At 45.7% G+C, this 18,323-nt stretch overlaps 1 protein-coding gene across 15 annotated transcripts in view; it reads left to right on the top strand.

Annotated features, from left to right (window-relative positions):
* The first annotated feature begins 2,485 nt into the window (after nt 1-2,485).
* The window catches only part of lrrc32 (leucine rich repeat containing 32), a 47,902-nt gene continuing 32,064 nt past the window's right edge, over nt 2,486-18,323 (top strand). The window contains exon 1 of one of the 15 annotated variants that reach the window (XM_059963699.1): nt 2,486-2,681. In XM_059963699.1, the coding sequence (XP_059819682.1) occupies nt 2,501-2,681 (181 nt within the window). In that variant the 5' untranslated portion in view covers nt 2,486-2,500. The other 14 variants (XM_059963719.1, XM_059963707.1, XM_059963701.1 and 11 more) reach the window with 14 other exon arrangements.

The raw sequence follows: 18,323 nt of genomic DNA, 5'->3' as shown, positions 1-18,323 counted from the left end.
GCAGGAGACTTGGGACCCACCCACCAGGTTCAGGAGCCTATGTTGTCCTACAACATTGGACTCCTGGGCCAGATTCACTCACCTCAGCCTGTGGACTACTTTCAGGGACTCTGCAGCTCGTGTACTATGTATTATTTATTTACTTTTTAAAATTATTTGTTCTTTTTTTACACACATTGGATTTTTGTTGGTCTTTGCAGCGTGTGTGGTTTTTTTGGCGATTCAATTCTTTATTTTGCGGGTGTCTGCAAGAAGATGAATCTCAAGGTTGTGTATGGTTGCATGCTTTAATAATAAACGTACTTTGAACTTTGAACCTTTCCTTTTTGCATCTGATATGTTGCGGTCTCTGTGAATCAGGCATTTCCTGTTCACTGAGTAGCCTTGACTGGATTAGGCTTTAACTCAAAAGTGGATAGACAAGAGGGAATTGAACCATAAGGGCCTCTGACACTCAAAAGCAAATACCACTGTCCACCCCTATTGCTAGGACACCCAGAGCGTGGATGAATGAGGTTACAAATCTTCAGAGACATGACTGACTTCTGTCAGCTCCTACCCACCCCACAGAGCAGCAGTGCCCTTAGGTTGGAATAACAAACAAAAGGAAATTTAAAATTCCATTTTCCTGGTACAGGAAATCCGTCTTATCAGATCCTTTAATCACTGGATTTTTCAATGTCTCTATTCTGCATTGTTTTTGGGAACAAAGGAAGGAGAGGAGGCCTCTCAGCCCATCGACTCTGTTCTGTCTTTCAATTAGGTCATAGTTGGTCTTTATTTTATATATTTTTTCTTATTATTTGTTCATTATTTTGAGACAGAGCGTGGAGCAGGCCCTCTGGCTCAGCAAACTGCCCCGGCCAGCAACTCACTGATTTAACCCTCGCGTAATCACAGGATAATCTACAATGATCAACCAACATACCAACCGGTCTGTCTTTGGACTGTGGGAGGAAACTGGAGCACCCGGAGGAAACCCACACAGTCACAGGGAGAAGGAACAAGCTCCCTACTGACAGCACTGGAATTGAACTCTGAACCCCTGAATACACAGAGCTGGAAAACCATTGCGCTAACTAATTTTTCTCTTCACTGTCTTTGGGTGAGTGGTAGAATCTGGAAACCGTCCATGGGAATATGGGGGAATAAAAAAAGAGATTACTAGCCAAAGGGCCTTTTTCAGTTTTCTGTGGCTCTGACTCAGAAATCAGAGCTATCAGCATCCACCCTTCAGAGTTCCTTTATCGGCTTACAAGGACTCTAGAGCTCAAGTTCTCAAAGTTATTTATTATTGATTGATTGATTATCATTTGTATTGGCACGGTTTGTCTTTTTTTGCACACTGGGTGTTTGTCAGTTTTCGTCATGTGTAGCTTTTCATAGATTCTATTATATTTCTTTGTATCTACTATGAATACCTGCAAGAAAATTCAAAGATTCAAAGCATATTTGTTATCATAATAAGTATGCAGTATACAAGCCTGAGATTCATCTTCCTGTAGACAGCCACAAAACAAAGAAACACGTTGGAGCCGGTTCAAAGGAATAAAGAACAAAACACACAAATGGTAAAAAAAGACAAGCACATAGCACATGGAATATTTAGTTCATTTTTGGGTGCATTCTAGGCACTCACTACTTTCTGTACAGGGAAAGAACTTGCCCAGGCCATTTCCTTTGAACTCTCCTCCCCCCCCGCCCCACACCACAATCAACTTAAATACACGTCCTCTAATGTTAGACCTCTTTAAAATTCTTGATCCCTGCATCCTAGATGCAAATTTTTATTCATCTTTAGCTATTGGTTAGTGAATAGGTACAGGGGCATTCACTGGTTATCTTTGGTACCAAGGTGTTGAGGCCAAATGCCAGTTCATTACCCAATCAAGGGTTGTGTATGGTGATATATATGTCCTTTGATAACAAATTTACTTCGAACTTTGAATCATATGTTTGTATACTGCCAAATGAAACAATGTTCCTCTGCACCAAGGTCCACAACACAGCACATGTGGCTCACACACAACACATAAAGGAACATTACCACAAATAAATTAACAAATGAAATATATTCCAGAAGATTGAGATTTATCTTAAGGTGCAATTATGAGACAAGTTAAAAAGTCAACAGTATGATGCTACTGGTACTTCATGTGTGATGAGACCTGGGTGATGGCAGGAAGTTCAGTAGTCTCGTGGCCTGAAGGAAGAAGCTGTTTTCCACCCTAACTGCCCTGGTCCTGCCTCTAAGTTCCAGACCGAAGAGCGCGGTGCCCATTTCCTGCACATTCGGTTTTGATGCAATCCAGATCTCTGATTCTTTTTCCATGATTAAACAGCTCCCTACCTACGCTGGATCACAACCTTCCCGCCCACGTGCATTTTAATCTGCACTAATGCGTCATTCACAGGTTGGCTTATGATTGAACTTTTCCACCCCGCTCAGCCTTGTCTCGTTGGTGGTGCTCTCACCTCTCAGTCAGAATGCAAACAACACATGCCCAGCAATTTGGAGCAGGAGACCGTGACTGTCGCTCCCAGTGCAGCTCTGAGGGACTTTTGTACTGCCGGAGATATTAAAACCCACGGTCCCCCAGAAGCACCAGGAGTGGAACCCACTGAGCTCTTCTGCTGCTGTAGTCCCCCCACTTCGCTCTGTGCCTGTGATGCTGCTGCAGGTAAGGTGTTCGTTGCGCCAGTGAATATACACTCAGTGGCCACTTTACCGGTAATGCCTGTACCTAATAAAGTGGCCACCAAGTGTATGTTTGTGGTCTTCTGTTGCTGTAGCCCAACCACTTCAATGTTCAACATGCTGTGCATTCGGAGATGCTCCTCTGCACAACACTGCTGTAACGAGTGGTTATTCGAGTTACTGTCACCTTCCTGTCAGCTTGAACCAGACTGGCCATTCTCCTCTGACCTCTCTCATTAACAAGCTGTTTTTGCCGACAAAACTACTGCTCACCGGATGCTCTCATTTTTCAAACTATTCTCTGTAAACTCTAAAGACTGTTGTGCGTGAAACACCCGGGAGATCAGCAGTTTCGGAGATACTCAAACCACCTTGTCTGGCACCAACAATCATTCCACGGTCGAAGACATTTAGATCACATTTCTTCCCCATAATGATGTTCGGTTTGAACAACAACTGAATCTCTGACCATGTCTGCATGCTTTTATGCGTTGAGTTGCTGCCACATGATTGACTCATGAGATATTTGCAATAATGAATGGGTGGACAGAAGTACTTAATAAAGTAGACGTTGAGGTATAGTGGGTCCTCAAGTGTTATTCAAACGAGAGCACAGTGGGGATTATTTCCTATTTTGTCCTCCAATATCATAAAGTTATAGAGTCATTAAGCAAAACAGTACAGAAAATTCCTTTGGCCTAAGGAATCCATGTTGATCATGGTAACCAGCCAACTCATCCCAATTTCCTGCATCTGACTACGGCCCTCCCTGTAGCTATTGAGAGCTTCCTTGTACAATAAGATGGACTCTTGATCTCACAATCTGTCTTGTTAAGACCTTGCACCTTATTGTCTGTGTGCACCTTTATATTATTTCATCTCTCCTGGTCTTCCCCTTCTCCCTTGTTCTCTCTGCCCGCTACCCTTTCCTTCAACCACAAACTTCCTTTACTTCTAAATTTCCCATGCTGACGAAAGATCACAACCTGAAATGTAACACTTTATTCTGTGTTCTGTTATTGTTTTACCATGTACTAGCTTAACGTATGGGGTGTGTGGGTTGTCTAGGAGTGGTAGCGGCTCTGGTGAAGGGGCATCTCGTGTCCATTCTGGGGCAGCTCGCTCAATCTTCAGTCCCACTGACACTCAGCTCTCACCTGTACTTTGGCAGCTGTTTGCATGTGACCCCAGTGCACTGCTTCAACAGGTGAGCTAAAGCAGGTGAGGGCGACAGTGCAACACGTAGCCCACCGAGACAGGGACATGTCTATCCTAGCATGTGAAGCCAGCTTCGGCAGACTAGATGGTTCAGGTCTACGGTGAGATTCAATGGCCAGGAAGGTGGAGAACGAAGGGCATGACAAGGCACAGAAGAAATCATGGTCACCACTGGAACCAAGGGAATCCCCAATTTGTGATGACTATGCGTACCACAAGGTCCAGAGAGTGGAACAGTCCCAGTGCATCAGCTTTCCCACTTTAAAAACCCACTCGTACAGGTCTCCTGTCATTGGTGGATATGATGGACAACCAACACCTTAGGGCACTGTTGTAATAAACTGATCTGTCCACGGATGCTGCCTGACCTTATGGTTTTTTTCTGGCATTGGCTGGTTTTACTTACATAAGCTTGAATAGAACCTACAGCACAGAAACAGGCCCTTCAGCCCACAATGTTGTGCTGAACCATTTAAATTAGTAATTAAATGGCCAACTAAGTTCATCCCTTCTACCTACACCATGTCCACATCCTTCCATTTCCCTCAAATTGATCTGCCTATCTAAACATCTTTTGAAAGTACCTAATGTTTTTGCTTCAGGTCCTGGTTCTTTAAGGTTTTCATAGCCGGACAAGGTGGTGGGGATAAGCTTCCCTTACCTATTAAATGCTCCCAGTGGTGTCCCTCTCAGGTAGCCTCTGACAACTAAGTCCAACTAAGACCAGTGGAACTATTTCGACTGACCAGTAAGCAGCAAAGACGGGTTACTTGTGCCTTAAAACCAGCCACTTCGGGCAGATGTGACTCATCAGAACCAGAATCAGAATCAGGTTTATTATCACCGGCATGTGATGTGAAATTTGTTAACTTAGCAGCAGCAGTTCAATGCAATACAGAATCTAGCAGAGAAAAAAATAATAAATAAAATAAAACGTAATAATAAATAAGCTAGTAAATCAATTATGTATATTGAATAGTTTTTTTTAAATGTGCAAAACCAGAAATAGTGCATATTAAAAAAAAGGTGAGATAGTGTCCAAAGCTTCAATGTCCATTTAGGATACGGATGGCAGAGGGGAAGAAGCTGTTCCTGAATCACTGTGTGCCTTCAGGCTTCTGTACCTCCTACCTGATGGTAACAATGAGAAAAGGGCATGTCCTGGGTGCTGGAGGTCCTTAATAATGGACGCTGCCTTTCTGAGACACCGCTCCCTAAAGATGTCCTGGGTACTTTGTAGACTAGTGCTCAAGATAGAGCTGACTAGATTTACAACCTTCTGCAGCTTCTTTTGGTCCTGTGCAGTAGACCCTCCATACTAGTCAGTGATGCAGCCTGTCAGAATGCTCTCCAGGGTACAACTATAGAAGTTTTTGAGTGTATTTGTTGACATACCTAATCTCTTCGAATCTCTTCAAAAGTATAGCTGCTGTCTTGCCTTCTTTATGACTACATCAATATGTTGGGACCAGGTTAGATCCTCAGAGATCTTGACAGCCAGCAACTTGAAGCTGCTCACTCTCTCCACTTCTGATCCCTCTATGAAGATTGGTATGTGTTCCTTTGTCTTACCCTTCCTGAAGTCCACAACCAGCTCTTTCGTCTTACTGACGTTGAGTGCCAGGTTGTTGCTGTGACACTACTCCACTGGTTGGCATATCTCACTCCTGTACGCCCTCTTCTCACCACCTGAGATTCTACCAACAATGGTTGTATTGTCAGCTATTTATAGATGGTATTTGAACTATGCCTAGCCACACAGTCATGTGTTGACCGTGGTTGGCAGCTCACCTAGGAGAAGGAGAGCTCTGATCTCAAACCTCACCCATGCAGAAGGCTCTCTGAGCTGGAGTCCCTAAGACAGTCCTACGATGAACTCAACGCTGACTGGCAAACCCTGCGACGCCGCAGGTGCCAAACTGTATCAGTCTCTGCCGTTCCTTTGGATTCATCATCTGTGTGGAGAGGGGGAGTCTGCTACATGAGCACCAGCTTGTTCTCCGTATTGTACTGCGGTGGCTCGCATAGCACAACTAGGACTAAATATCCATGATGGACCCTGACAAACAGAAGGCCTCCAATCTGCCTCGACCACCACATTGCTTATACAGTACAGTGCAGAAGTCCAAGGCACATATATATAGCTGGGGTGCTTTAGACTTTTGCACAGTACTGTAGTGATTTTATGTATTGCACTGAACACCCCCTCCAAAAAACAATTTCATGACACATGTGAGTGACGATAAACCTGATTCTGATCTAGGTCTCTACTGTGGACTGAGAGTGGGAAGGGCACAGGGAGAGGGGAATCATGGTTGGGAAAATGGGAAGGGAGAGGGGAGGGAGTGGGAAGCACCAGAGAGACATTCTCTAACGGTCAATAAACCAATTGTTTGGAATCAAATGATCTTGCATGGTGTCTTGAGGCTGGTTGTGTCTGCACCCACTCCGCCCCCTCTCCCTGGCACTCTGTCTCTGCCACCTGACCCACACCCCTCCCGCGACACTGCATCATGGCCATTCCCAACATCCGTAGCAAACCTTTGCCAGATTTACAAACTTGCTCTCCACTCCACATTGACAAATACAATCCTGTGCAGAAGTCTTATATAATTATATATAAGTGCCTAAAACTTCTGCACAATACTGTACCTAAATATCTATATCTATCTAATTTATATATTTGCCACAAAACAACAAATATCATGACCTATGTTAGTGATATTAAACCTGATTCTGATTCCTGAACAGACCATGACCTACCTCACTATTTTTTATATATTGAAACAGTACATTTTTATGCATTGCACCGTACTACTGCCATAAAACAGAACATTTCATGACAGGTATCAACAGTAAATGTGATTCTGATTTTGATGTTGAAAGAAGATAACAGAGCTCTGCAACTCTTTGACCTAAATGTTGATCGAGGCAGAAATTCTTGCAGAAGTTAATCAGTATCCAGATGCAGACAGTTGCACATGTCACAGTGCTGGGAAGTGGGAGCAGGCCAGGAGGCTTTCTCAGACAAAGACGCAAAGAATCAAGAGGGGTGGTAACGAAGGCATGTGGCCTGCTTGTCTTCACTGGTCAGTGGATTGAGTACAAGAGACAGGAAGTTGTTTTGCAGCTATATATAACTTTGAGAGGACCACAGCTGGATCATCGTGTGCAGTTCTAGTTGCCCCATTACAGAAAGGACATAAAGGGGTTAGAAAGGGTGCAGAAGAGGTTTACCAGGCTGCTGCCTGGAGTAGAGGCTGTGTGCTATAACGAGAGGTTGCACAAATTTGGTTTGTTTTCTCCAGAGCAATGGAGGCTGAGGTAAGATCTGGTAGGGTTTATACGATTATGAGAGGCAGAGGTAGAGTATCTTTTCCCCAGGGCTGAAATGTCTAATACCAGCGGGCACGGACTTAAAATGTAGGACAAACTTGGTTTGTTTTCTTTGGAGCCTGGGAGGCTAAGGGGAGAACAGATACAAGTGTTTTCAATTGTGACAGGCGTACAGTAGAATCTATTTTCTCAGGGTAGAAGTGTTAAGTATCTTAGGACATGGATTCAAGGTGAGAGGGGAAGAATAAAGGAGACTTGCAGGGCAAGATTTTCACACAGAGAGTGGGGCAGGGGATGCTGGTACAAACTGCTAAGGTTAACAGTGAAAACAAATACAGTAGTGCTGTTTAAAAGGCTGTTAGACATACACATGAATATGCAGGGTAGAAGGATATGGACAGAGATTTACTTTAATTTGGCACGGTGTTCATGCAGACGTTGTGGGCCAAAAGGCCCATTCCTGTACTGTTCTCTGTTATTCTGTGTTGTAGATGTTCAATAATTCTATAAGTATTACTTATTGGCAGGTAATTGGCATAAATTGATGACTGTGCTTCCTAAACTGCAAAAGAACAATAGTTTATGAATACTTCATGATTCCTTAAGGTTGTTATAGCCAGGGGTGGTAGTGGGGATGAGCTCCCACTACCTATTAAATGCTCCCAATGGCGTGCACCTCAAATAGCCTCCGACAACCAGGTCCAGCTCGTGGCCTTCATGTGGCTTAGCTACTAAGCCCAGCAGAACAATTTCTACTGACAGGAGAAGATCAAAGCTGGGTTACTGGTGCTTTAAAACCAGTTGCTTCAGGCAGATGGAGGTCATCAGCTGTGAATGGCAGCTCATCTAGAAGAAGGAAAATTCTGATCTCAAACTTCCCCTGCCTTGCAGTTATACCCAATCATGGTGAAGGCTTCAGGAGTACACCCTGGGAAAAATTCCGGAGCTGGGGTCCCTAAGGCAGTCCTGTGTCAATTTCAACGCTCACTGGCAACTCCTGCGATACCACCGGTGCCAAACTGTATCAGTCTCTGCCGATCCTTTGGATTCACCAACTGTGTGGAGAAGGGAAGCCTGCTACATGGACAACAGCTTGCTCTCCATGTCATAATGCCTTGGCTTGCCTATGACAGCTAGGACGCAACGTCCATGGTCAACCCAGACCAATGGAGGGCCTCATCATTGTGGAGAGCTCAGAACACTGTTGAGCACAGGGAAGATGCTAGAAACGTAGTGATGCAGCATCAATAACTCTCTCTGAGACGTGAAGGTGAGATATCGGCTTTTATTGACTGGAAGAAGGAACAAGCAGTGAGTGACCACCATAGTACATCCTGGAGACTGAGAGGCCGGGCTCAGGCCTCAATCGCCTTTATACAGGGGTCTGAGGGAGGAGCCACAGGAGCAGTCAGCAGGGGGCATGTCCAGACAGGTATATGTAGTTCACCACACATAGGTTCACCCCATCGTATCCTTATCCATTTCAGCAGATCTCCTAATCTCTGTGGCTTGTTCCTTCAACTTAAGTTTCTCAAAAGAAACAACTAACATATAAAGTGCTGGTGTCTAGCATCCAACGTAATGGGATAGCTTCGTCTGAGACAGTGTTAAAAGAATTTTCAACAATAACACACAGGCTGAGAGGTTTAAAGATCAAAGTCTTTTACCAGTTAATGATACCCAGATTATCTCAGCTCAGCTGTTTGGTTGCAGTATAACCCGGACAGTTAATTGATAGATCATTAAAGTAATAGTTAGCAGAGGAGATTTAAGAGGTGTCCAGATTTATGGAGGGCTCTCACTGAGTAAAAGAGGAGAAACTGTTTCCACTGGTAACTTTAGGATGAAGTTTTTTGTTAATAAATCACAAAAGCAGACATAACATGAGAATTCTTATTACATAGTGAGCTGTGATGCAGAGCAGATGCAATGAAAGACCAGTGGAAGCCAATTCAATAGAAACATTAGTAAGGGCATTAATAAACCTTATAGATTTGGAGAGTTGTGCAGCAGAGACATGTGAGCCTTAGGTGCCACACCACCAGGTTCAGGAATAGTTATTACCCTACAGCCATCAGGCTTCTGAACCAGCGTGGAACGCTTCACTCACCTCTATGCTGAACAGATTCCACCAGAACAAGAGATTCAGCAGATGATAGAAATCCAGAGTAACACACATGAGAGGTCTCAGCACGAAACGTTGACTGTTCATTCCTCTCCACAGATGACGAGCTCCTCCATTATCCAGCATTTTGTGTCTGATTCCACGACCTACACACTCACTTTCAAGCACTCTACAACTCATATTTTCAGTATTATTTATATCGCCATATACATTACTGTGCAGAAGTCTTAAGCACATATACTATATATAGCTAGGGGTGCCTAAGACTTTTACACAGTACTGTAATAATTTTATGTATTGCACTGTACTGCTGCCACAAATAAAAACAAACTTCATGACATATGTGAGTGATGATAAATCTCTACTGTGGACTGAGAGTGGGAAGAGAGCAGGGAGAGGGAATCATGGCTGGGAAAAGAGGAAGGGAGAGGGGAGGGAGCAGGAAGCACCAGGGAGACGTTCTGTAATGATCAATAAATCAGTTGTTTGGAATCAGATTTTGCTTAATGGGCTGGGTCTATCTGCACTTGTACTCATTCACCACTCCGCCTCTGGCACTCCTTCTCTGCCAGCCCTCAGATGGTGCTCCTTGCTTGCTATTCCCGCCAGATTTACAACCTCACTCTCCACATCGACGAATACAGTACTGTGCAAATGTTTTATGCACCCTAGCTGTATATATGTGACTAAGACTTCTGTCAACCACACACTCCTTTTTTGATAGTAGAGCCCAAAACACATGGAAAATTGTTATGCATGAAAAACTAAAAATTCAAGAAAGTTCAAAAATATTTACCCCTTTGCTCCGTACTTAGTTGTACCACCTTATGCAGCTGTTACTGCCAGTAATCTTTTTGGATAAGTCTATTAGCTTTGCACAATGTGATGGAGCAAGATGTGCCCACTTCTCCTTGCAAAATTGCTCAAGCTGTGTCTGTTTTGTTGGAAAGTGGCAGTGGACAGCAATCTTGAAGTTTTGCCAGAGATGCTTGAATGGGTTAAGATTAGGATTCTGACTGGGCCACTCAAGAACATCAATTTTCTTCATTTGAAGCCATTCCATATATGCTCTGGCAGTGTGCTTTGGGTCATTGTCCTGCTGAAAGGTTAACTTCCTCCCCACTTGAAGCTTTCTGGCAGGGGCTAGAAGGTTTTAATCCAGGATCTCTCTGAATTTGGCAGCATTCATCTTTCCATCAATCCTAACTAGACTTCTAGTCCCTGCTTCTGAAAAGCCACGCCATAGCATGATGCTACCTCCACCATACCTTACAGTAGAGATAATGTTACCTGGCTGATGTGCAATATTAGATTTAAACCACACATGCTGTTTATTGTTGAGGCCAAAAGGTTCCACTTCAGAATCGTTTAATATGACATATGTTGCGAAATTTGTTAACTTTGTAGCTGCAGTATAATGCAATACACAATAATAGAGAAAAAACTGTGAATTAGAGTGTGGGTATATACAGTACATTAAATAGTTAAATAAGTCATGAAAAAAAATAGTAATGAGGTAGTTTTCAGGATTCAAAGTTCATTCAGCAATCGGGTGGCAGATGGGAAGAACCTGTTACTAAATTGTCTTATCCGACCACAAGATCTTCTTCCACATCTTTACAAGATCTTCTAAGTGATCTTCTCAGAGGGGCCTTCAACAGGGCCACTGGTTCCTGTTGCTGCCTTCAGAGAGGCTGCTGGTTCATGTCACTTCCCTCAAAGAGGCCTCACTTGGAGTATTTTGAGCAGTTTAGGGCCCTTTATCTTAGAAACCATGTGCTGAAATGGGAAAGGTTTCGAAGGAGGATCACGAAAACGAATGGCTTGTCATATGAAGAGTGTTTAATGGCTCTGGGCCTGTATTCACTACAATTCAGAAGAATGAGGGATGACCTCATTGACACCTATTGAATGGTGAAAGGCCTCGATAGAGTGGATGTGGAGAGGATGTTTCTTGTGGTGGGAGAGTCCAAGACCAGAGAACACAGCCTCAGAATAGAGAGGCATTTTTTTATAATGGAGGTGAAGGATTTCTTTTGCCAGAGAGTGGTGAATCTGCATAATTTTTTGCCAGAGGCACCTATGGAGACTAAGACTTTACGTATATTTAAAGGAGCAATTGATAGATTTTTGACTAATTAGGGCATGAAGGGATATGGGGAGAAGTCAGGAGATTGGGGCTGAGAGGAAATGTGGATCAGCCTTGATGAAATGGCAAAGCAGTCTCGATGGGCCAAATAGCCTAATTCTGCTCCTATATCTTATGGTTTTATGGTGTCAGTTCCCTTGGAGGGGCCACTGGTTTGTGTCACTGCCCTCGGAGGGGCTGTTAGTTTGAGTCACTTCCTGATGCTCTTGGAGATGCTATCGAAGTTCTGAGATTTTTGGATTGGACTGTAGTTTATATTGGCTTCTTTCAGCTCTGTGTTTTCTCGTGTTCTTGCCCAATCCTTCTTGTTGCAGATTGGTGGGTCAGGGGTTTGGGTCATCTGTTAGTTTTTGTGCGAGGGGAGGGGTTTGCAAGTTTTTATTTCTTTTTCATTTCATGTTGGGGGATTGATGTTTTTCTTTCTTTAAACTACTTCTATTGTTTTCTGTGCGGGAGGGGGTTTTGGGGGAATTGGTGACCACGTTGTATTGTGTACAGTTCTGCTCACCAAGTTATAGGAAAGATGTCAACAAAATAGAGAGAGTACAGAGGAGATTTACTAGAACGTTACCTGGGTTTCAGCACCTAAGTTACAGAGAAAGGTTGAACAAGTTTGGTCTTCATTCTTTGTGATGTAGAAGGTTGAGGTGGGCTTGATAGAGGTATTTAAAATTATGAGGAGGATAGATAGTGTTGATGTGGATAGGCTTTTTCCATTGAGAGTAGGGGAGATTCAAACAAGAGGACATGAGTTCAGAGTTAGGGGTCAAAAGTTTAGGGGTAACACGAGGGGGAATTACTTTACTCAGAGAGTGGTAGCTGTGTGGAATGAGCTTCCAGTAGAAGTGGTAGAGGCAGGTTCGATATTGTCATTTAAAGTAAAATTGGATCGGTATATGGACAGGAAAGAAATGGAGGGTTATGGGCTGAGTGCAGGTTGGTGGGACTAGGTGAGAGTAAGCATTCGGCATGGACTAGAAGGGCCGAGATGGCCTGTTTCCGTGCTGTAATTGTTATATGGTTATATGGTTATATTGTTGCCATTCTTTTTTTCTTGGTTTCGTGGTTATCTGGAGAAGATGAATCTCAGTTGTATACTTTGATAATCAATGAACCTTGGAATCCTTTCTTTTTCAAATACGTCTTCTCTTTCTCCCATTATCCACTCTCCTCTCATATCAGATTCCTTCTTCTTCAGGCCTTGACCCTTTCCACCTCTCACCTCCTGGCATCTCACTTCACCTCCACTTCCCCACCGACCTACCTTTCCCCTCGTCTATTCTCACTTATCACGTGCCAGCTTGTACCTCTCCTCCTCCACCCCACTTCCTTATTCTGCGTTCTTCCCACTTCCTTCAGCCCGACTCAACCATTCTGACCGAGCTAGTCCAATTTCCCTGCACTTGGCCCATATCCCTCCAGTAGAAATGCGATCACGTAAGTCAGCCTGATGCACAGACAGCCACTACACAGTCCTTAACAGACCAGGGTCAGGGACCAGCGGCATGGAATGCAAGACAACTTCACTGCTGCAGCCTTCTTCCACATTCATGGTGTCGTGATGTGTCATCATCTTACACCAGCTCCACCACTGAGGTGCTGGTTGTCTGGAACCTCCCCTAGGTGACCCTACCTAGAGCTGAGTGCCAGATGGCCTTTGTTGTCATTACCTTAGGAACTCACAAGCCTCCCCACTGTGGCAAGGTGATGATCCTCAGAGAAGTACCCTCTAAACCAGAGGTTCCCAACTTGCTTTTGATGCCATGGACCCATATCATTAAGCAAGGGGTCCAAGGACCCCAGGTTGGGACCACCTGCTCTAAACCTTCCCATCTACATAGTTTCAAATGTTGTTAATGTACCTGACTTAACCATTTCACTGGGCAGCTCATTCCAGATACTCACAGCCCTCTGTGTAATGTCCTGAGGAAGGGTCTCAGCCTGAAATGTCGACTATTTACTCCTCTCCATCGAAGCTGCCTGACCTACTGAGTTCCTCCAGTGTTTTGTGCTTGTTACCCTCTGTGTGAGGTTGCACCTCTGCCCTCTACAAAATCTCTCCCACCTCACCTTAGACCAATCCCTTCCGGTTTTTGATTCTCTTTCACCAAAAAAAAAAGACAGTTTGCATTCAATTAGGATGATCCCCTCCTCCCAAAAATTAGCCCAGCCAACTTCCGATTGAACTATATAAGCAACACACACAGAATGGTGGAAGAACTCTGCAGGTCAGACAACATCTATGGAAATGAACAAATAATCCACATTTCAGGTTGACCCTTCATCAGGATTGGAAAGGAAGAGGTAAAATGCCAGATTAAGAGGTAGGGCAGGAGAAGACTACAAACTAGAAGGTGAAGCCAGGTGGATAGGGGAAGGTGGGGGCGGCTGAAGAAAAAGGAATCTGACAGGAGAGGAGAGTGGGCCTTGGAAGAAAGGGAAGGAGGAAGGGCGCAAGGGGGAGGTGATAGGCAGGTGAGTGGAAGAGGTAAGAGGCCAGAGTGGGGAATGAAGAAGAGGAGAGGGGGAGGGAGAGAAAACTTCTTCTATATCCTTCCTTCTGTAGAGAGACCAAAATTGTGCGCAGTACTCCAGGCGAGGCCTCCCCGACACATGGCATGGAGTAGTAAGGAGGGAGCGGGTAGTTTGCTGCGTATTCGAACGCGAGAGGTACTCAGAGAGATCCCTCTGCTCCGTCCCGCTGTAAGTTTTCTTAAAAAAAGTTTAACGAGACTCTGACTATATGCACTAAATATTCCAACATAACTCGAAAATTTGAACGCAAGCTTTCCTAATATGGTTGAGATTCCGCATCGGCCGGACTCCGGAGATCTCTTTCCTAAATCTCCCCTTCCTCTCCAGTATAGTCAGTGAGATGGGATCTGCAGGCGCACGGTCAAGAGAAAGGCGCCGACGCTAGTATTAAATGGGTCCACCGCGAGAGACCTCCGAGAGTGGCGGGGACTTAGACAGACGTTAAAGATGTGAGACCCTGTTTGTTTACGACCCCCTCTCTCCGCCGAGTCCAACCACGATTCAGGTAACAGCTCAATTCTTGTCAAGGGGAAGCAAACTTTTCGGGCAGTTTATTTTTGAGCTTGTTAACTGTTGTTCAGTCGTCCGCTTCGCCTGCTGTTTATTTCCGTTTACCACTGTTTACAAGCTGTGGCGACAGTTTGGAAAAAAATACATCTGAAAGTAATCTCGAGTGTTCACTTAAACGCAAGTCTGAAGATTTGCTACTGGAATGGTCCTATGTAACAAAAAGTATCAAAAGAAATGACGAGGGTGTGGACTTCTTCCTGATAAATATCAGCAGGTCGGGGTCAGAACACTGTACTGACTCGTCTGTAGCGCAAAGTTCTGGTTGTAGAGTCACAGCCTTGCATTGGGGTAACTGTGCCGTGCGGGTCGGTCATAAATGAACCGATTTATTTCACCTTAATTTTAACTAACGTCTTTTTGACTTTTATTTTGATGTTTGCACTTTACCCCATTGTAAAGCACTTGGGACTACAACGTCTCCAAGAAAAGTGCTCTAAAATTATTGCGTTTTATTTTATTCAGCTCAAGCTGGTAAAACCTGAGATACGGACTTAGCCAAGCACATTATTATTATTATTATTATTATTATTATTATTATAACTATTAGTCCCATCTGCTCGTGTGCTCCCATAGACCACTGAACCTCTCCTATTCATGTATCTAGATGGGTTTTAAATGTGGTTACTGTGCCTGCTTCAACCACTGTTCTGACAGCTCACCCTCTGCACGAAGAAACTGCCCCTTGATGACCCTTTCAAATCCCCCCTCTAATCTTAAAACTATGCCCTCTTGTTTATAGTGCCCCCTCCCTGGGAGAAAGACTTTGTGTCCTCACCCTGTCTGTGGTCCAGGGCGAAGATTTAGTCGCGTTTATTTAATATTTCCAACATTCCTTCTATACTTTTCGCGAGCGTTTCAGTCGGGAACTTGCACCATGGACATCTGACTTAGCTCGCGTCGTCTGATTTTTCCCAAAGGGACCGCTGCCAGATGGAAAAAGGGAATTAGTATGCTTACTATTTTTTTTGCATTTGCACAGTTCGTCTTCTTCTGCACATTGGTTCTAAGTCTTTGCATGTCGTATTTCTGCGTTCTGCTGTGGATGTCGACAGGAAAATGAATCTCGGTAGTATATATTGATGTTTCTGTACTTTGATAATAATTACTTTGAACTTTGACAGCCGTTAGCATTGGATCTGAGATTTCTACTGGTGTGTGTGTGTGTGTGTGTGTGTGTGTGTGTGGAGGGGTGTGTGTGTGTGTGTGTGTGTGTGTGTGTGTGGAGGGGTGGGTGTGTGTGTGTGTGTGTTTGTGTGTGGAGGGGTGTGTGTGTGTGTGTGTGTGTGTGTGTGTGTGTGTGGAGGGGTGGGTGTGTGTGTGTGTGTGTTTGTGTGTGGAGGGGTGGGTGTGTGTGTGGAGGGTGTGTGTGTGGAGGGGTGGGTGTGTGTGTGGAGGGTGGGTGTGTGTGTGGAGGGGTGGGTGTGTGTGTGGAGGGGTGGGTGTGTGTGTGGAGGGTGTGTGTGTGGAGGAGTGTGTGTGTGTGTGGAGGGGTGGGTGTGTGTGTGTGTGTTTGTGTGTGGAGGGGTGGGTGTGTGTGTGGAGGGTGTGTGTGTGGAGGGGTGGGTGTGTGTGTGGAGGGTGTGTGTGTGTGTGTGTGTGTGTGTGTGTGTGTGTGTGTGTGTGTGTGTGTGTGTGTGTGTGTGTGTGTGTGTGTGTGTGGACGGTATGTGTATGTGTGTGTGTGGAGGGCGTGTGTGTGTGGAGGGTGTGAGTGTGTATGTATATATACACATCTCAGACACCCTGCATTCCAACGAGCGTAGCATCAGCCAATATGCAATTAGAGAATTACCTGCAATTTTAATTTCTTTAAATAGGCATTTAAAGGGGAGGCGTATGTTGCGCGGTGTTCTATTTTGAGAAGGGACGAGTTCATAACCTATTCTGGAAACTTTGGTTACTGAGCGAGGGAGAGAGGGGAGTTGATGTGGAGATGGTGGTGATGGTATGGATTGACGCTCTGAATAGGATCGTTCTACGCTGCCGGTCTCGGGATTGTGTAGGGGAGGTGAACTAGACAGAGCGGTACAAAAACTAGCGTTCGGAGCACGTAACCCTGCATCATGAAGAGTTTCAACCGAAGAGCTTACCTCGAGGGGTAATGGCCCAGCCAGAAGCCCGAGGCTATTCGGGATCTTCCCAGTGAGGTACTGAGGTGGTGCTGCGCTAACGGGGGTGCCGTCTTTCCCGGTAAGAAGCTGAAATGAAACCCAGTGTCCTTGGTCAAGATCCCGAAAGTTCTATTCCGTACCTCTTTCACTACTTGGAAAGCCTGGCCCACAAGGACGAGTACTCCGATCGGCCAACTAATTCTGGAGTCCCCCTTCCTTTCCAGTCTTGATGAAAGGTCTCGAATATTTCATTCATTCCCATAGATGTTGCTGCCTGATCTGGGTGTGTGTGTGTGTGTGTGTGTGTGTGTGTGTGTGTGTGTGTGGGGGGGGGGGGGTGGGGTGTGTGTGTGTGTGTGTGTGGTGTGTGTGTGTGGTGTGTGTGTGTGTGTGGGGTGTGTGTGTGTGTGTGTGGGGGGTGGGGTGGGGGTGTGTGTGTGTGGGGTGTGTGTGTGTGTGGGGGGGGTGGGGTGGGGGTGTGTGTGTGTGGGGTGTGTGTGTGTGTGTGTGTGTGTGTGGGGTGTGTGTGTGTGTGGGGTGTGTGTGTGTGTGGGGGGTGGGGTGGGGGTGTGTGTGTGTGGGGTGTGTGTGTGTGTGTGTGTGTGTGTGTGTGTGGTGTGTGTGTGTGTGTGTGTGTGTGTGTGGGGTGTGTGTGTGTGTGGTGTGTGTGTGTGTGTGGGGGGTGGGGTGGGGGTGTGTGTGTGTGGGGTGTGTGTGTGTGTGTGTGTGTGTGTGTGTGTGGGGTGTGTGTGTGTGTGTGTGTGGAGGGGTGTGTGTGTGGGGTGTGTGTGTGTGGGGGGGGTGGGGTGGGGGTGTGTGTGTGTGGGGTGTGTGTGTGTGTGTGTGTGTGTGTGTGTGGGGTGTGTGTGTGTGTGGGGGGGTGGGGTGGGGGTGTGTGTGTGTGGGGTGTGTGTGTGTGTGTGTGTGTGGGGTGGGTGTGTGTGTGTGTGGAGGGGTGTGTGTGTGGGGTGTGTGTGTGTGTGTGTGTGGGGGGGGTGGGGGGTGTGTGTTTGGGGTGTGTGTGTGTGTGGGGGGGTGTGTGTGTGGTGGGGTGGGGGTGTGTGTGTGTGGGGTGTGTGTGTGTGTGTGTGTGGGGTGTGTGTGTGTGTGTGTGTGGGGTGTGTGTGTGTGTGTGTGTGTGTGTGTGGGGGTGTGTGTGTGTGTGTGGGGTGTGTGTGTGAGTGTGTGTGGGGGGGTGTGTGTGTGTGTGTGTGTGTGTGTGTGTGGGGGGGTGTGTGTTTGGGGGGGGTGTTTGAACTGTTTATTTTTTGCGCAGCGTTGCCGGCAGTGCGCGGATTATCGAATTCCTGGTGGGAATTGGCAGTGGCTTGTTCAATAAGAGGCGTGGGGCACGCTTCGCCACTCTGCAGGGATGAGACCGCGCGGTTTTCAATCTCTCAGATCCCTCAATGGAGGAAGACACATCCTCCGGTAAAGCATTCTGCAGAACGGGCTGTTGTAACGTCCTAATGACACCCTTTCTTGGCAATGTGTAGCCCAGCGGGGACTTGTGGTTGAACCTGTTGAGTCTTTCGACAGGGTGTCGAGAGAGATTGACGAAGGTAGGATATTGTCGAAATG

Source organism: Hypanus sabinus, chromosome 3 (genome assembly GCF_030144855.1).
Source record: "Hypanus sabinus isolate sHypSab1 chromosome 3, sHypSab1.hap1, whole genome shotgun sequence".
Classification (NCBI taxonomy): domain Eukaryota; kingdom Metazoa; phylum Chordata; class Chondrichthyes; order Myliobatiformes; family Dasyatidae; genus Hypanus; species Hypanus sabinus.
The sequence above is the reverse complement of the archived record's forward strand: the minus strand, read 5'-3'. Positions and strand labels throughout refer to the sequence as shown.